General features: G+C 49.6%; 1 protein-coding gene across 50 annotated transcripts in view; it reads right to left on the bottom strand.

Moving 5' to 3' along the window:
• Positions 1 to 659: 659 nt before the first annotated feature.
• SUN1 (Sad1 and UNC84 domain containing 1) overlaps positions 660 to 19,873 on the bottom strand; it is a 58,127-nt gene continuing 38,913 nt past the window's right edge. For 46 of the 50 annotated variants that reach the window (XM_063631045.1, XM_063631036.1, XM_063631043.1 and 43 more), the window contains 8 exons: positions 18,717 to 18,760; positions 17,206 to 17,335; positions 14,499 to 14,753; positions 13,327 to 13,411; positions 8,853 to 8,968; positions 6,038 to 6,205; positions 2,992 to 3,084; positions 660 to 2,337 (listed from right to left, as the gene is read on the bottom strand). In XM_063631045.1, coding sequence (XP_063487115.1) covers positions 2,221 to 2,337; positions 2,992 to 3,084; positions 6,038 to 6,205; positions 8,853 to 8,968; positions 13,327 to 13,411; positions 14,499 to 14,753; positions 17,206 to 17,335; positions 18,717 to 18,760 — 1,008 coding nt within the window. In that variant the 3' untranslated portion in view covers positions 660 to 2,220. The remainder of the gene's footprint in view (positions 2,338 to 2,991; positions 3,085 to 6,037; positions 6,206 to 8,852; positions 8,969 to 13,326; positions 13,412 to 14,498; positions 14,754 to 17,205; positions 17,336 to 18,716; positions 18,761 to 19,873) is intronic. The other 4 variants (XM_063631032.1, XM_055260812.2, XM_063631031.1 and 1 more) reach the window with 1 other exon arrangement.

Consider the following 19,873-nt stretch of genomic DNA (forward strand, 5'->3'; position numbering starts at 1 on the left):
AAACGGGGTACAACCCCAGTCAGAGAGTTAGAAACGGGGCCCGAGGCCCAGCCCTAGCCATGCGGGGTTGGAAACGGCTTGGCTCTAAGCATTGGGATTTGAAAGCGGTTTGGTCCGAAGACTGTTGGATTTACAGGGTCAGCCCACTCTTATAGGTTAGCATTGTTTATAATAAAAAAGAGGAAACAAAGGCCTTTAAGCTGGGACCTGCTTGAATCACCATGATCCAGCCGTGCATACAATGGATAAAAACAGCTGTTAAAAAAAAAAAGGTTCTTACGGGACACACTTGGTAACTGGGGAAAAGCCAGGTGCAAAACAGTGGTGTGTGCGCGATTATCTCCTGTGACCTGGTGCCAACACCTGCCTTCAGCTACAGAAGCAGCGATGAAAACTGTGTCCTGAGGAAAGCCATCACTTTTCCTAATGTTCTGCCCATCAAGCAACTTGTAATTCAGTCCGTTTTCCAAGTGGAAATGGTGCCCTACAGAAAGAGGTGCCTGGCACACCTGAGGCCTGAAGGCCTTGGAGGACAGGTTACCATTCAAAGGCTGTGCTACAGAGCTTGCCAACAAGAACCAGCAAACCCAGTGCCTCCCCACATCCCAGGGGCAGAAACAGACAAACTGAGAAAAGAAATAGACTGTTTATATCCCATGCACTTTTAAAAATTAAAACTCTTTATTTAAACCTCTTAATAGCATCTTATCAATTTGGTGGCAGCAGCAGAAGCACTACCAAAGACAGATAGTTTGAAAAGCATTTACAAAAATACATTGCACAAAGTCCTATCTTGCATCTTTAAAAATAAATATTCAAAATATTTCCACCCCAAATCCCAAATCAGTTTTATATAGGAAATTTTGATTTATATATGTAACCTGTAATATATGAAACATCTGTACATTTTATCCGCCTTAACTGCATAGTTCCAATTCTAAGGAGAGTGAAAAAAATGCTGCTTGATGTATGAATAGTTTCATACATCAGTGTATTTGAGGACTGTTGTGCAATATACAGAAAACCAGTCAGCACCATCGTTTTGTCTTTTTCTGAAAACACAACATTTACGGTACACCGAAAACTGTCTTAACCCAACACAACTTAAATAATTCTTAAGGTAAAACATCTGTAACACTTTAAGTGCCTTGTAGATATCTCATTTATAAAGTCTGCTCAGTAAAATAGTCTAAATATTAAATAGTAATTATAACCAAAAAGTCTCACAAGAATCACGTGAGAATGGTGACAGCTGTGATAAAAGGCAGATTCCAGCCAGAGCCAGTAAGAACTGCTGCTGAAGGAAAAAGGATCGTCCTGAAATGTAACGGGTTCATGACCCTGACACACCAGACGGCTCCTCTCATCACCACCAGGAGAGAGAGGCTCAGGGCGTCCCACACTCTCTATTCAGCAAAACTCAAAACGAGCCCTGAAAACACCCAAGATGAGATTTCTGGGTTTCTGTTTACTGTGACTCTCAACAGGAAAAGCCTTGCTGAGGCCAAAGAACCCCATCTGGGTGTTTGCCTAGATCCAAACCAGCCCCCTTCAAGTCAGACTGACTTCAGCCTACAAGGAGAGCAAAACGCTCCCATATTCCTCCACGGATATTGGTACAGCGAGTCCTGACTGGAAACCTTTCTCAGAAGTAAGAGCCAACAAAGCAGAAAAACACCTTTTAGTTATTTCCCCATCTGGAGACTTAGTACCTACTAGTGCTGAAAAAAGGAAAATCCCAGCTTGAAGGAAAGGAGTTTAGAACTCTGAAAATTTGGTGACATTGTTTTTCCCTGAAAGAAATGTGTGTTGGATTTAACAGATGAAATTATCTGCCCTCCAAAAGTCCTTTAGAAGAGCCATTGCAAGGCTGAAGACCAAAGCGTCAAGAACACGCCAGACTCTCAGCTTCCTCTGCTTTGCTCCTTTGTCAAGGAAATGCAAATACAAAGAGCTTCCCGTTAAAGACAAGGAGTGTCTGAGAGCCACGTGTTCAACAGGCTTCTCCTGCTGCTGACCCCTCTGCATGTGCAGAGTCAGTGAGCACCCAACAGGTGGCGCCAGGGTGCCCGTCACACGCTCACGTCCTCTGGCCAGCAGCCACGTTTATTGAAGGAGTGGCACTGTCCCATCATTGTATATGCCCTTGTCCATGAAGGATTCCAGTGTTTCAGGCTGTCCCAGTATATACAAAAATGTACAAAAATAAGAGTAGTGTCTTCACTTGACTGGCTCGCCATGAACTCTGAACCGATACAAACAGGTATACTCAGGATGGCCCCAGTTAGAAAAAATCCGAAGTTCCACTATTTGGAAAGCTGTGTCGTCGGGTCTTTTCTGAAATCAAGGTGGAAAAAAAAAGAACACATGTATTTCATATTAATAACCCCAAGCCCAATCACTTCCCCAAATACGACATCTGACAGGAAACAGCTAAGTTGGAAATTAACCTTTTGTTGTTGTTGTTGAGACAGAGTCTTGCCCTGTCACCCAGGCTGGAGTGGAATGGCACGATCTCAGCTCACTGCAAGCTCCACCTCCCGGGTTCAAGCGATTCTCCTGCCTCAGCCTTCTGAGTAGCTGGGATTACAGGCGTGCGCCACCATGCCCGGCTAATTTTTGTATTTTTAGTAGAGACGGGGTTTCACCATGTTGGTCAGGCTGGTCTCGAACTCCTGACCTCGTGATCTGCCCACCTCAGCCCCCCAAAGTGCTGGGATTACAGACGTGAGCCACCACACCCAGCCGGAAGTTAACTTTTTAAATATGATCCTTGTAAGTAATGTATCACAGGGCATGAAGCACGGGTAAAACTGAGAACTCTATTAGCCACGGAAAGGCTCATTAACGCAGAGCCAGGAAGCGCAGGTTAATGTTTTTCAAAGGATGGTCCTCACGCTGCTTTCCAGTCTGTCGATGCTAGCTGGGCCCTGCTGTCACGAGAAGCTGTGGGACTGAGAGACCCCAGGCAGTGCAAGTCCCAGTTCTTACCAGGGCCTGGAACATCTGGAGTGACTCCCCGTCCTGATCATATGTGAACTGTCCCAGAAGCTGCCCTTCTTCCTGATACTCATTTTCTAATCCCTGAAAACAAGACCATACACAATTATGAACTAATGGAAAAATAACACTGAGCAGAGAAGACCGTTCCCTTCCACAGCTAACACTGAGCAAACAGGACCGTTTCCCTCCACATCAGTTAGAGAAGGTCATTCCTCCATGGCACAGTCATGAGGCCTTCCCTGGAAGGAAGGGGTGTGTTTTGTTGAAGGCTTCATGTAACCCATGACATGTCCTGAGGTCAGCACAATTCCCCCTGTTATACACATTAGGAAAACTGAGGCCAAAACAGGACACATTAATGAATGGCAGAGAAGTGACCCCACCTGACACACAGACCACGCTCAGCTGCTGCCCTCAGCACTCATGGTGGCAGCTCTGGAGCACCTGCTGAGCCAGGGGAGATGAGGCCTCAACAGCAGGAGGAGGGGCCACAGAAGACCGACTTCAGCAAGACAGCAGGCAGAAGGGGGCGCCAGGCTAAGCTGGGGTGTGGGGAGTCAGGGTTCAATGGGGACAGAGATTCAGACTAGAAGATGGAGCAGCTCTGGAGATGACGGTGTTGGCTGCACAACAGCGTGACTGGACTTAACGCCACTGGACTGTGCACTTATTAAAATGGTAAGCTTTATGTTATATTTTATCAGAGTCAGAAAACTAGCAGAAGATACAAGGGATTATTTGCATATCTGTTTTGAAATGGGAAAGGACTTCTAGGGATAAGAAATGCTATGGAAGAAATTTGAGCAAGTGAGTAGATGTAACTACTGCCTCTGATAATCACCAGCGAAATAAAAATACAGGGCCGGGCGCGGTGGCTCACACCTGTAATCCCAGCACTTTGGGAGGCCGAGGTGGGTGGATCACAAGGTCAGGAGATCAAGACCATCCTGGCCAACATGGTGAAACCCTGTCTCTACTAAAAACTACAAAAAGTTAGCCAGGTGTGGTGGCGGGCGCCTGTGGTCCTGGCTACTCAGGAGGCTGAGGCAGGAGAATCGATTGAACCCGGGAAGCAGACATTGCAGTGAGCTGAGATCGTGCCACTGCACTCCAGCCTGGTGACAGAGCGAGACTTGGTCTCAAAAAACAAAAACAAAAACAAAAACAAACAAAAAAAAAAACAGCCTCTGAAAGACTCGGGGCATCTGAGTGTTAATACAAAATTAAGAGCAACAATGGAAAGTATCTGTAACAGAATGACACATGATTATTATTTACATACTAAAAAGCTCAAATATTCATAAGGAAACTAAGATCCCAAAAGGTAAATGAACAAAAAGACTAGAATTTACAAAAAAGGCAGCATGCATCTGAAATACAGAGAAATGCAGATTAAATAGAATACTGTTTTTCACCTATCAAGTTAGCAGAAATTTTAAAAAGAGGGCTGAGGTCGGGAATTCGAGACCAGCCAGAGCAACAAGGAGAAACCCCGTCTCTACTAAAAATACAAAAATTGGCCGGGCGTGAGTGGCACACGCCTGTAATCCCAGCTACTTGGGAGGCTGAGGCAGGAGAATTACTTGAACCCGGGAGGCGGAGGTTGTGGTGAGCTGAGATCGTGCCACTGCACTCCAGCCTGGGCAACAAGAGCAAGACTCCGTCTCAAAAAAGAAAAAGAAAACGCAAAACGCTAGTAACACAGTACAGTGACTCAGCTGTACAACATGCTGCTGCCCTCTGAAACCATGACGCCACTTGTCAGTGTCTCGTCCACGGGAATTAGTGAAGGTGTAAAGGAGCGATGCTTACACAGGGAAGCGGAAAAAGGAAAGAAATACTCAGTGAGGGAAGAACCGGCCAGATAAACACGGGGGATTGATGCTACTTGAGGATGGCCATAAAGAGTGTAACTGCCACGGAAAAATGCTCGTAATACAATTTCCTCTTTTTTTTTTTTTTTCCTTTTTTGAGACAGTGTCTTGCTCTGTTGCCCAGGCTAGAGTGCAGGGGCTCAATCTTGGCTCACTGCAACCTCCGCCTCCTGGGTTCAAGTGATTTTCATGCCTCAGCCTCCCGAGTAGCTGGGATGACAGGCACGCACAAGCCCGGCTAATTTTTGTATTTTTAGTAAAGATGGGTTTCACCGTTTTGGCCAGGCTGGTCTTGAACTCCCAACCTCAGGTGATCTACTCACCTCAGCCTCCCAAAGTGCGGGGATTACAGGCGTGAGCCACAGCACCTGGCCAATTTTCTTTAAAGGCAGAAATACTTTTATGAAATATTTTATGAAAATTTTAAAGCTTCATAAACACTGTCTCAACTGTAATTTTTGTTTGTTTGTTTTAAAGACAGGGTCTCACTCTGTTGCCCAGGCTGGAGTGCAGTGGTACGATCTCAGCTCACGGCAACATCCACCTCCTAGATCAAGTGATTCTTCTGCCTCAGCCTCCCAAGTATCTGGAATTACAGGCGTGTGCCACCATGCCTGGCTCATTTTTTTTTTTGTATATTTTAGTAGAGATGGAGTTTCACCATGTTAGCCAGGCTGGTCTCGAACTCCTGACCTCAGGTGATCCGCCCACCTTGGCCTCCCAAAGTGCTGTGATTACAGGCTCAACTGTATTTTTTAAAGGCATGCTGAAGAAACCAGAAAACACCACAGTATTAATGGTGGGTTTCTCTGGGGCTGGGATCATGGCAGTCCTCTCGTCAGTCAGCTGCTCCCACGTCATCCAGTTGCCAGAACACCTTTCACAGGCAACTTGGCAAGGGTGGTGAGGAGCAAAATTCTTAGGTGTGTCTACCTTGGTCAGTGTAGTGCTGTATGTAAACTGGCCATCAGGTAATATGCCATTTCTAAGTTACCCTTCCTAGAAAAGCACTAGAATGTTCTCCTCAACACTGAATCTGCTGAGAGAGGGCGGAGGGGCGGCGGGAGGCAGCCGTCCCCAGTGGGCTCATGTCACTTGCTTTCATCTGTGGGAACTCCCAGGAAGGTGTGGGAGGAGGAGGGTTGGCCGAGGGCACTCACGTAGACGGCAAAGTCCTTGGGGGCGCTGCTGATGTTGCCTGTTGGCGACAGCGTCTTAGGGATGTGCTCCAGAGTGAAGGCGGCTGGGTGGATCATCATGGAGAGCCTCACCACCAGATACCCCTGGGAGCCTTTAAATGCCCAGCAGTTACCGGGGTAAACGTCAGGCTGGGGAAAGGAAAAACATGAGGACTCAGAGTGTGAGCATGCTCTTACCCACTTAGCAGCAGGAAGAGGAAAGACTGATTATACTGAGACAAAAATAAGTTTTACATGGTAGAAACCGCCATGAGCAAAATCCAAAGATAAGCTGGGAAAGGCATTTGCAATTCATTCCTCAAAGGGCCACTATCTCCAACCCATATGTTGTATAAAAGTTAAAATGACCAGAAGCTTAAAGAAAAATGGGTGAGACACACAACATACGTCAAAGAAAAGGTGAACGTCAATGGTCCTTGGTCGTGGGAAGATGCCCTCCACCCTGCACAGCAAGAAGGAACAACATCACAGGGAACCACCACTGCCCCCCCATCCCACCAGCATCAAGGGTCTAACAGAGTCTGCTGCTGACGCCCTGGGAAAACACACGTTCCAACCTAACCCGGCCATGGTGCAGCGTGCAGCCCCAGAAGCACAGCTTGGCAAGGTCGGCCGCTGTGCACACCTCTGCCTCTGGCCTGCAATCGCACCTCCACCTCTAGGTGCAGGGGCAGAACTGCAGGATGCAGATGCGATCAGAGAGCACTCTTCACAGCACAACGTTCCCAGGCACACACAGGGACTGGCTGAGAAGTTGCAGACGCTGCGCCCAGGCGTACGCGACGGAGGAGGAGACAGTGCGGGCAGCCTGCCTTCAGTGGGTGAGGACGACACACGCATTTCATTCATGTTTAGAAGAGACAGTGAACCATGGGCCCGTACCCGCTGGCTTCTCCTCTATGCCAGCTGTGGATTTACTGCCCCTCAGCCCCCAAGCCATCTTTTGCTGCGCCGTGAAGATGGAGCTGAGCCTTGAACTGCTCTCCCTTTGCCAGCCCAGAGCCTAGCCCTTGCCAGCTCAGGGTGCTGGAGGGACACTGAGGTTCCCTGGTACCCCTCTTGGGAGTGTTGCAGCCAAATGCCTGGTGAGTCACCCTGTTGTGCACAGGCTTTCCCAGCATGGTGGTACATTCCACAGTGTGGCACCACAGCAACTTCCCTGATGTTCAGTGAGCTGGGCCACACCCTCCGCCCAACGGTCTGGAGAGACTCTCTGGCGAGGCTCCACCTTGGTCCCGGAGTGGGAGCTGGTCCCTTCTATCTGCTGTCCCTATGTTCTGTAAACATTCTCTTTACTTCCCAGGAGCCGACAGCTTCTCAGTCCAGTCCCATCACAGTGATTGGTGGTTTATATGAAGTCTGCTCCTCCAGTGACCGTGCACTTCCTTCTGAGAGAGAACTGTGCCAGGGGAGGGCTGAGCTCCACCCTCTCCCTCAGTCTCTAAGACACTGAAGCCATGCTGTGCTCTCACCGGCAGATCCCTACCAGCATCACGCTGACAACGCTGCAGGCCAGTGAGCGACTCTGGGAGGGTCAGGATCACCAAGCCCTCTGAGAAGGATGTTACGGCGAGGAGCAGGAGAACCGCCATGCAGGAACACCGTGGCAACCCCGTGCAGGAAACCTGTCGGCCCTGCCAGGTGACACGGACTGTGCCGGTGGCACTCGTGAGCTGGCACAGAAAAAGCAGCCGCATGCCAAGCGCAGGGCTGTGTGGCTTTGTGGCAGCAGAGGCTGCGTCTGCCTGCAGTGAGGAGGGGCTCCCGGCTGCGCCCTTAGGAGCGAGGCGCTGGTGAGCCCGTGCGGTGCTGATGGCCGCAGAAAGCCAAACAGTCACGCTGACCGGACACTTCCGCCGGGGCAGCCTGGGGACAAGATCATGATGACGACACTCCCACGGGATCCTCAACTTCAGGTCACAGGCACTTCCTGAATTCTCTCAGGCTGGACTTGTGTTTCCCAAGTGAAAGATGTCTTGGCGTTGTTCCACATGCAAGGAATTATTGGACTTTTCTTCAAAACATGTCATGAATATGAGGCAGGATTTGAGTACTGAGGCAAAATAAATCTATTTAAATTCTCCATCCTTTAGTGCTTTAAACTTGTACAGCCAATAGTATAAAGTATTAAATGAAGCCACAGAAAAGCAGTGCACAACGAGGACCACAGCAGAAGGTCCAGGAGACGGAGACTGAAGGCCCAGGGAGACGGTGTGGGCGAAGGCCCACGGAGATGGTGGGGACATGGTGGGGGCGAAGGCCCACGGAGATGGTGGGGACATGGTGGGGGCGAAGGCCCGGGAGACGGGGGGTGAGGGCCTGGGGAGACAGGAGGCGAAGGCCTGGGAGACGGAGGGTGAAGGCCCATGCCGAGGCCAGACAGCTAGGGCCTCCCCACCTATTCTCTCTCAACACCTGAGAAAGCACAGCTGCCACTCTCGTGATGAAGACCCACGGCCCTGAGCAGGAACAGCTGCCACTCACACCACCACGGCTGGACCACCCAAAAGAGGGAGGGAGGAAGGCTGACAGGACCAGCATGTGCCACACGGTCCCATCTGTGTGACGCTAAACCCAAGCCAACAGATGTGTAGCGTGGAGGCTACATGGGGACACCGGGGACTCCTCGGTGTGGGAACGCTGCTGCTTCTTGTGGTACCAGTTCCACAGACGTGTTCATCTTACGAACTTCCACCGAGCTGTGGACATACGACCTGTGAACACTAACAGAGTCTATGCTGAAGAAGAGCAGCTCCGGCCACCAGCGGCCACTCACCTGGATGACCACGCGCGGGGACTGCGAGAAGTACCACAGCGGGATCCCAAACAGACTCATCAGCGCCGTTTTGGTTTCGTAAGTTTCAGAACAGCGAGTACTTAAGATGCTGCCACCTTAAAGCAAAGATGAGATTGGTGTCAGTGTCCAGTTCCACCATTTTGGAAGCAACAGTACTGCACCTCTTCAGGATTTATTCAGAATGTTTCCAAGAAAAGTGTTCAACATCGCTGAGATTCAGAGAAATGCAGGTAAAAACTGCAATGAGATATCTCCTCCCTCCAGTTACAATGGCTTCTACCCCAAAGACAGGCAGGAACAGATGCTGGCGAGGATGTGGAGAAAGGGAACCCTCACGCACTGCTGGTGGGATGGAAATTAGTACGACCGCCATGGAGAGTGGTTTGGAGGTCCCTGAGAAAACTAAAAACAGAGCTACCTTATGATCTGGCAGTGCCACTCCTGGGTACATACCCTACAGAAAGAAGGGCAGTCTACTGAAGGGAGACCCGCACTTCTATCCTTGTGCAGCACTGCTTGTTTACAATAGCTCACATCTGAAAGCAACCTCAATGTCCATTAACAGATGAATGGATAAGGAAAATGGGATACACATACACAATGGAGTACTATTCAACCATAAAAAACAATGAGAGCAGGCCAGGTGCGGTGGCTCACGCCTGTAATCCCAGCACTTTGGGAGGCCGAGGCCAGTGGATCACTTGAGGTCAGGCGTTCCAGACCAGCCTGGCCAACATGGCAAAACCCCATCTCTACTAAAAATACACAAATTAGCCGGGCATGGTGGCAGGCGCCTGTAATCCCAGCTACTTGGGAGGCTGAGGCAGGAGAATCGCTTCAACTGGTAGTGGGCCGAGATCACGTCACTGACTCCAGCCTGGGTGACAGAGCAAGCGCGTCACTTGCAAAAACATGGATGGCCACCAGAGGTCACTATGTTAAGTGAAATAAGCCAGGCATAGAAAGATAAACATCCCATGTTCTCATTTATTTAAAAATTAAAACCATTGAACTCATGGACAGAGAGGGTAGAAGGGTGGCACCAGAGACTAGGAAGGGGAGTTGGGGCTTGGGGAAAGTGGGGATGGTTAATGGGTCCCCAAAAAAAAAAAGAATGAGGCAGAGTGCGGTGGCTGACACCTGTAATCCCAGTACTTAGGGAGGCCGAGGTGGGTGGATCACCTGAGGTCAGGAGTTCCAGACCAGCCTGACCAACATGGTGAAACCCCATCTCTACTAAAAATACGAAAATTAGCCAGGCGTGGTGGCGTGCCCCTGTAGTCCCAGCTACTCGGGAGGCCGAGGCAGGAGAATCGCTTCAAGCCGGGAGGCAGAGGTTGCGGTGAGCCGAGACTGCGCCACTGCACTCTAGCCTGGGCAACAAAGCGAGACTCTTTGTCTCTAAGAAAAATGAATGCATAAGACCTACTATATGAGAGCAGAACAGGGTGACTATAGTGAATCACTTGTGTTTTTTTTTTTTTTTTTGAGATGAAATTTTACTCTTGTTGCCCAGGCTGGAGTGCAATGGCGCGATCTTGGCTCAGCACCACCTCTGCCTCCCAGGTTCAAGCAATTCTCCTGCCTCAGCCTCCGGAGTAGCTGGGATTTCAGGCATGCGCCACCACACCCAGATAATTTTTTAATTTTTTTTTAGTAGAGAGGGGGTTTCTCCATGTTGGTCAGGGTGGTCTCAAACTCCCAACCTCAGGTGATCTGCCTACCTTGGCCTCCCAAAGTGCTGGGATTACAGGCATGAGCCACTACACCTGGCGTAATTGTGCATTTTTAAATAACTTAGAGTATAATTGAATTGTTTGTAACTCAAAGGATAAATGCTGGAGGAGATGGTACCCCATTTTCCATGATGTACTTAACTTCACATTGCATGCCTGTATCAAAATATATACCCCATAGATATGTGCACCTATGTACTTACAAAAATTAAAAAATAGGTAGTCAAGAAGCCATTAAAATACATGTTTGAAAATGACAAAGGATATTATCTAATACCAGCTAATAAATATTTTAGGATTAAAAAAAATGTTTTTAAACTTCTCAAGTTTTTACATATACAAAGAACCTCCTACTTTTAGACCAGTCCTTTTCTTAATTAATTGTACTTTCTCAAATGGAGTGTTAAGAGTTTACAACTGCTTTAGGATACACAATTTTTACTTACTGAAACTGAGAGATTCTTAAAATACTGGCCTTCCCCCACTGCTAGAGAGACAGCTACTCTGAATGAACTTTTTGTTGGTTTTTCTCAATGAAGAATAAAGCATCCGATTGAGCCTGGTGTCTCCTAGCAGGTGAGCTCTCAGGCCCTGAAGAGCAGACCTTCCGTCATAATAATTACCAATTACAGTGAAAAGGCTGGGGCTGTGAGGATGGCTGCTGGCAGGCACAGGGTTTTTAGCTGGGGTGAGAAAGATTCTGGGGTGAGGCAGTGGTGATGGCTGCACTGTGAATATGCTAATAACCACGGAGCTGTACATTTTAAAATGGTGAATTTTTGTGTGAATTACATCTCAATAATAAGAGGAAGCATAAAAAACAAGTCCAGTTTGGCCCTCAACAGGAAACAGGACAGGCAGAATGTTGTTGTCACAGCAGGACAAAAAAACCCCAAGAAACAAAAACCAAGTTGGCCCTGAAGGCAGCACACAACCCCGGGCAGCAAGGGCGAGCTAGGGAGGGCAGCACTCCAGGGGCCCTGGCACTGGTGAACCACGGGCAGAAGAGGCAGAAACTGATTTTTTTTTTTTTTTTTGAGACGGAGTCTCGCTTTGTCACCCAGGCTGGAGTGCAGTGGCATGATCTCAGCTTACTGCAAGCTCCACCTCCCGGGTTCATGCCATTCTCCTGTCTCAGCCTCCTAAGTAGCTGGGACTACAGGCACCCACCACCACGCCCGGCTAATTTTTTGTATTTTTAGTAGAGATGGGGTTTCACCATGTTAGCCACGATCTCCTGACCTTGTGATCTGCCCGCCCTGGCATCCTCAAGTGCTGGGATTATAGGCATGAGCCACTGCACCCGGCCGGAAACTGATGTTTCAAACAGGAAAACCAGGGGATTTTAATGGAGCTGATTGAGACCTGAATTTCTAAACCACTGAATTATCTTTTTTAACTAACTCGCAAAGTGTCAATCAATGTTGTCTTCAATAATGGAACCTTCAGTGCAGCCTCATCAGGATTACCGGTGTTCTGAGGTACACACAAACCTGTGTGGATTAACCAGGGTTTTAAGAATAAAGGACATCTCTCGGCCCAAACTGTATGGTTCATGTCAACTGATGCCTTTTAATGGAAAATAATTTCTTCCTAAATCACTGAATTTCAAAATATATAACTAAAAGCACTTAATATTCTAAAAAGGTCGTTTTAAACAAACACACACTGATCACGCCAGTAGCCTTGTTGATGTCTGTCTACCATTTGGAAGAATCCAGCCATTTTGACTACGACTTCAGGCTGCAGCCACCACAGGAAGAACCCAGAGGGCGGCAAGTGACTGGAATCAAACCCAGCTGCTCCCATACTAATGCGATTAGGTTCCTGCACAACCACATGGCAGAGTCCCTACCCAGCCCTACACCATCGTGGGTTTTAGAAATCCCTCCTGCCCTGCAGACTCTCCAGCCCCTCCACACGCTAATGTGTACTGAACACAGCATCTTCTAAGTGATGATGTGAGTCCCCCAGCCCACATTTGCAAATCCTACATTTAAAAAATTCAGAAAACCAAGATTTTGATTTCCATAACACGTGTAGTGCAAACCTTCCCTGAGTGGACGTGAAGCAGGTCTAGCTCTCCTCTCATGGTTCTTTCGGAAATGCTCGTGTCTGATCCAGGTGCGCTGCCCCACTCACCACGGAGTGGGCTGTGTGGACCCCAGGACTTTCCTCAGCTGCGATTCTGATTTTCAAATGCATCTGCCCCAAGAGGTCTGGCCTAGGCTTGTGCCCCTATAGGGTTTCCCAGACCCCGACCATGGCGGCCTTTGTATTTCTCTGAGGTCCTGAAACACAGCCCCATCATTCTATCTGCTTAGCCTGCTTCTGCTCTCGGTCTGTCTTGCTGCTGAGTGGACGCCCTTGGGGAGAGCTGTGTGGTCACTGCTGAGTCTCTCCTGAAGGCACTGAACAATCCCCGATCACAGCACAGGAGAGAGTGGACAGTGGACCAAACTTTCTGTGCTGTGAACCTTGATTTAGCCACAAGCATGTGCCCCCAGCCCTTCCAGGGGAGAACTTGTGCCCCCCAAACACAACTGGCCAGCAAGAAAGAACACCAGGGTCATGCCCAGAATCACGCTCCCTTTCTCAGATGTTTAAAAGTTAGGAGTCCTTACTGCTGGAAGTGGGGTGGGCAACAGCCTCTCAAGTGCACACCCCTGCTAACAGGTGCCCATCTAACGTAGTAATCAGAACATCCATTTACTCACCGCCAGACTCCAGAGCAAAGTCCACCATCCCAGTCTTATCTTGGGAATACAGCTTCAAGGCGTTGTTCACAATGGCACGTGCTTGCTGGACAGACACAAGGGATGGACGACCGAACACCAGAACAGGAGAAGAGAGACGTGGGTTTTAGTGCCATGGATGAGGATCAGACACTTACATTAGAGCATTTTCTCAATGGAACCTATGTAGGGGATCCCAGGCATGGCGGAAGTTAAATTCCACACTCCAGTCCTGCACCCGACCGCCAAGGCCATCAGACGGAGATGGGACGGCACGAGGCCTCTTCCCCCAGGGCTCAGCCATGGCTACCATCAATCTTTGAACCAGAAAAATCCCCTAGATGCCATAAAACATGAATAAAGCAAGGATGAGACTTCAAGCCTGGAACACAGGAAATTCTGGGAATTTAGGTATTACTGAGTGATAGGGTTTCGCTGTGTCCCCAACCAAATCTCATCTTGAATTGCAGCTCCCATAATTCCCACATTGTGGTAGGGACCGGGTTGGGGTAACTGAGTCATGGGGGTGGGTTTCTCCCGTGCTGTTCTCGTGACAGTCAGTCTTACGAGATCTGACGGTTTTATAAAGGGAGTTCCCTCGCATATGCTCTCTTGCCTGCCACCATGTAAGACATGACTTTGCTTCTCATTCACCTTCCCCCATGATTGTGAGGCTTCCCTGGCCATGTGGAACTGTGAGTCAATGATCCTTTCTAAGTTGCCCAGTCTTGGGTGTGTCTTTATTAGCAGCGTGAGAACAGACTAATACACAGAGAGATTTTCATGGAACTGCAGAAGGTGTGGCCACCACACAGGCAGATGGAGAACGGACTAATACAAGGAGAGATTTTCATGGAACTGCAGGTGTGGCCACCACACAGGCAGATGGGCTCTTTGGGACAAAAAGATTCACAAAGTATAAAGAACTCCCAAGAAGCAGCTCAGTAATGACATCGACAGCAAGTGCTGAAGCTCACCACACAGGTGCCCCCTCCACACATGGCACTGCCCAGGCACGTCCCATCTCACTTACGTCAGCTAAGCACACCCCAGCCAGACCACTCTTAAAACAAGACATCAACATCCACACCTCACAGCTAGGTCTTCAGTCTCAGCACAGAATGGACTGTAAGCATTTCTTGCCGCCAACTCACCGCCTCTGTTATTCCAGACGCCCCCACCTCGCTCACAGCAGACACCATGGCTTCCGAGGTTGGGAGCTGCTTGGTCACAGAAACGTGGTGGGTGACGTTCCTCAGGATTTGCAGCTCCAGGTCTCGCAGCATCGTGTGCAAGTCGCCTTTGCTCACAAACTGTGATGAGAACCTCTGCAGCAGCTGTTCCAGAGAACTGCCTTGCTGATCTTCAGAAAACAGGAGTTTCACCATTTCTCTGACTTGCACATCCACCTAGTAAAACAGCATAGACACAAATTTACTATTTTAACTAAATCATTTCCACTTTTCGGGTCCATTATCTTAGATATCTCAGAAGAATTATATATCCTCTCAAAATCTAGAATGTCATTGTGACATTTTTTCCTTCATATTAAATGTAATAACTACTCCAATAATGCAGGAACACGTTAAAAAGAACAGAAATAGGCGAGCTCGTGGGATGTGTGTGACCTGCATCCTAGGAGCTGAAGGACATAGTGGGGTATGTCCACATCCTCCGGAGGTGTGTGTCCATCCAGCAAGCACCCACCGGGCACCCCGCAGTGAGGCGCACAGGTGCATCGGAGAGGCCCTGCCGTCAACAAACTTGGTCTGGTAAGAAAACAGTCATATAGGCCGGGCGCGGTGGCTCATGCCTATAATCCCAGCACTTTGGGAGGCCGAGGCGGGCGGATCACGAGTTCAGGAGATCGAGACCACGGTGAAACCCCGTCTCTACCAAAAATACAAAAAATTAGCCAGGCGTGGTGGTGGGCGCCTGTAGTCCCAGCTACTCGGAGAGGCTGAGGCAGGAGAATGGCGTGAACCCAGGAGGCGGAGCTTGCAGTGAGCCCAGATTGCGCCACTGCACTCCAGCCTGGGCCACAGAGCAAGACTCCGTCTCAAAAAAAAAAAAAAAAAAGAAAACAGTCATATAAACGAACCTAAATTATAGCTTTATGTAAGCTAAATACGCCCCTTGTTATTTCTATGCACGCAAACACATATGTGTATACCTTTCTCTTCTTGCTTCATAGCAATAGACCATGAAGGAAAGGGCAAAGCCTCCTAGGACACGGCCGTTCATCACAGCTGCCCTCCCACACTCCATGTGTGGACACATCCTTCTCTAGCCCACACCCCCTAACAGTGGCACGTAGCTGCTTTCTACCCTCACTCCTCCCCACACTAACTTCGCAGCGCTGACCCTCCTGCCTGTGTGGCCTCTGCACTGGTGACTTTATTTCTGTAGGATGATTCCCAAGGGTATGGTTGCTCGTTTCAAAGAGTGCATGTATTTGTCACTGGCTAATATCCTAAGATTCTCCCCCAGAGGCCGCAGTTGATGACAGTCCTCCTAACCAGGGAGAAGCCCACTGCCTCGGCCAGTGCTGATAGCAGCTGTCGTCCTCGTGGGCCTGCAGACTAAAGATGAGAGCCCGCTCTAATCTGCAAGTCCCATCAGTAGGACTCAGCTCCCTGATAGCACGCTGGCATGCTTTTTGTTTGTTTGTTTGTTTTTTTTTTTTGAGACAGAGTCTTGCTCTGTCGCCCAGGCTGGAGTGCAGTGGCACGACCGTGGCTCGCTGCAACCTCCGCCTCCTGGGTTCAAGTGACTCTCCTGCCTCGGCCTCCCAAGTAGCTGAGATTACAGGCACGCGCCACCATGCCTGGCTAATTTTGTATTTTTAGTAGAGACGGGGTTTCACCATGTTGGCCAGGCTGTTCTCGAACTCCTGACCTCAGGTGATCCACCTGCCTCGGCTTCCAGCGTGCTGGAATCACAGGCGTGAGCCGCCGCACCCGGCCTGTCGCATGCTTTCTCTGTCGCCACTGCTTCTCTTCCTACCAATCCTAGGGGCTCTCTGCACATCAGAGATAATTTTACCACACGTATTGCAAATACCTTCACCAATCTACTGTCTGACTTTTGACTTTGATGACTTTTGCCATTCAAATGATTGTGTTTGCATTCTTAAGCAGCTCTAAATGTCTAGATTTTCTCCTCTGCCTAAGGATGATGGACTTGAAGCAATGTCTATGATATGTGTCAACACAAAACAGAGCAAGTGGCAGGTACAGGGTGAGTCTATCTAATGAAAGGTACACAGCAACAACCCAGCCCCAAGTCAGTGCTGGCCCTGGGCTGCACGCACACCTGGGAAGACGCATGGTGGGTGCTGACACGCGGTGGTGCTGGAACAGGGAAATCTACGGAGCGCTGAATTCATTATTTTGAAATATTTAAAAAGTTCACATATAGTAAAAAAAAGTTTTTAAAGGAAGTTGAAATTAAACAACTTAGGCCAGGCATGGTGGGTGGCTCAGGCCTGTAATCCCAGCACTTTGGGAGGCTGAAGCAGATGGATCACTCGGAGTCAGGAGTTTGAGACCAGCCTGACCATTGTGGTGAAACCCCATCTCTACTAAAAATACAAAAATTAGCCGGGCATAGTGGCAGACGCCTGTAGTCCCAGCTACTTGGGAGGCTAAGGTGGGAGAATCACTTGAACCCGGCAGGTGGAGGTGGCCTGCAGCGAGCTGAGATCGCGCCACTGCAGTCTAGCCTGCGTGCCACAGCAAGACTCGGTTTCAAAAATAAATAAATAAATAAAAATTAAACAGCTAATAAACCTAAGTCATCAATTCAAGTTTTCTTTTACTTTCTACTATAAAACAAAAAGTAAACACGCAGGAAGCTCACTCTTTCTCGTACGGCATCCACTGTCTCACAGCCGTTCTTCACGTGTCGCCAGCTGGACAGCTCTGACTTTAGCTGATCCAGTTCCAGCTGGAGGTGCTCGACCGTGGGCAGAAGCTGCTCACCAACCGCACTGGAATCCAACAGCGAGAACGGGTCACACACAAGCCTCCCGGCCTATACGCTTCTCACACTACACACAGGCTGAGGGGAACCCGATCCCACTCCTGGGTGTCACAACTGCACAGATGTCATCCTGTGCCACACTAATGTGGAAACTGGATGCCAGTTTCAAATAGAATTCCCAGAGAGGTCGTCTTCTGCATCAATTTATGTCTGTAACATACAAATATTCACACTGCCCAAGGAGGCTATCTGCAAAAGTGCTGCTAGCAGTGTTTCTCAGTGGCGAGTGAGAGCTCTCTCTGAAAATGATTCAAGCATTTAGAAACTTTATTTCTGGACTGGGTGCGGTGGCTCATGCCTGTAAGCCCAGCAGTTTGGGGCTGAGACAGGCAGATCACTTGAGGTCTTTATAGGCACACATACTTGTTGAGATACTAACAATTCATATCTCAAAAAGCTCATTCCCAGATCAACACTTTAGGATTGACACATTAACATATTAAAGCAACTTTTTTATTGAAATAAAAGCTTTGGAAGGAGAGAAAACTGTGCTCCAGCTCTCACACCTGTCCTCACAGAAGAGGAACGTGGGGCACGGGACAGGATGGACCCTCCCGAGTGCAGACGCGGGGACCTCGGGAAACCACAACCAAGCCAGGGCGGCCGAATCTAGAAGCGGGGAGGGCTGTGGGGAGTATGAGTTGCAAGCGTAAAACTAAGGAAGAAAGACAAAGCTGCCATGTTGGGAACACCTGTGAGAGGGAAGCACCCCACTTAGGTGGGCTTCAGGCAAATCAGTAATTGTGTGGAAGAAAGCCACCTGCAGCAAGGAGCAGAACGCCAGCTTCCCCAGGAACTGCAGAAAGACCCGGCTGTGCCATGGATTCCAAGGGCAGCAGGGCCGACAGCCACGTGGAGAGGCCCACTGTGACACACCCAGCACAAATCGGGCGGTTCTGCCCTCCAGGGGCAGCAGCAGAGATGAGGCTGAGCTGTAACCCCGCCCACCTAGATGCCAATGGTGCCAGCGGAGGCCCGGTGCAAAGCCCACCCTGACACCCACCATGGCACGGGCAGCAACATGGGCCTCAACCTGCTCCCTGAGGGTGGCCCTGCAAGGACCCTGGAGATGAAGCCCTCCGGGTCACAGCAGGGGCACGGGCGGCACCTTTGCGAGTGCGAACTACAGAGGTCCATGCCGTGGCAAGCCCCTCAGGACCCCTGTCCTCACGCAGCCCAGCAGGAGTGTCTGATGGCACGAACCTCAGGGCCTTCAGGTGACCCTCGGGGGAGGCCAGCCCCGTGTCCCTCATTCATCACTCTGCTGCCGCTCCACATAACCACACACACACAGAAGACAAAAGTGAATGTTTTCCAAATCCTCCTACCTGATTGTTTTTTGCTTGGTCTGCTCTAGATCCTTCTGGATGGCCTAAAAGGTATGAGAAAGAGTCTACTGAAATACATAAGTTATATATTAACTTTTCATAAAACCACACACTTAAAACTCCATTGATTTATCTGGAATACCCCCTTTAATTCAAAGTCCAGATCTGCCTGTGGGTGGCAGGTAGGAAGTGTTCATTGTACATTTGAAAGTAACCTTCATTACGTGTGTGCAGAAAGGAGCACAAATCACATGAGAACGGCCTGGCGGGCTCAGAACATGCAGCTCCTGTAACCAGAACCCAGGTTGGGAGTCAGCTCCCTGTCACACCTCCAGCGTGTGTTCTAAACGTGAAGGACAGGGACACGGCAGAGGCACACATGAAGCTGAGCCGTGCTGGCCTGTGCCATCCGCAGCAGCACCATGCTGAGCGCCAGTGTCAGCCGCAAGTTCTCACTCCACGGAGGTCTCCACAGCCCGGCCCAGGGCGGGCGGACAGAGGAGGCAGCGCCCCGCAGACCCTCGCGGGCAGGTACATTCTTGCCTCTGCCTGCTCCTCTCAGCCCTCCTCTCCCTCCCAGGTAAACCCGCCTGATCTCACAGGGTCCATGATCCAGGAGTGGGTCCCAAGATTCCCAAAAGGGTGTGCTAAATACAACCCTGAAGCTCAGCATGTTTCTCATGTAGTTCAATACACACATGCATATGTGACACGCCAGGCTCTGTGTCAAGCACCAGAGACACAAAGAGCCGGAACCTGGGCCCGACCTGACTGCCCAGGGCTGAGGGCAGCACAGAGGCCCAGTCCCTCCCCGGCATTCCCAGCAACGAATGGTCCTGGCCTTCCCACCCAAAGCTAGTGCTGTCTGTCAGAAGGTTCAGGTCCTTTATGTCCCCTCTGAAGACACTGCAAGGTGGGTGTGTGGCAGCGAGGAAGCATCCTGGAGCCTGGAAGAGCTGGATGGGAACCCAGAGGCCGCCTGGAATCGGCACAACCACCTCCTGGCGTGTGCAGCCTGCTCTGTGCCCTCGAGAGACACGGGGATGCGTGAGTTACGCGCCCGATTCAATGTCAGAGCCCCAAAGCCGCTGCCACACCAGAGAGAGAACAAGTGTTTCTTCCCATTGTACACAAAACAACAGCAAATAGCCTAAAAA

The sequence above is a fragment of the Symphalangus syndactylus genome, chromosome 22 (genome assembly GCF_028878055.3).
Source record: "Symphalangus syndactylus isolate Jambi chromosome 22, NHGRI_mSymSyn1-v2.1_pri, whole genome shotgun sequence".
In the NCBI taxonomy this organism is placed as follows: domain Eukaryota; kingdom Metazoa; phylum Chordata; class Mammalia; order Primates; family Hylobatidae; genus Symphalangus; species Symphalangus syndactylus.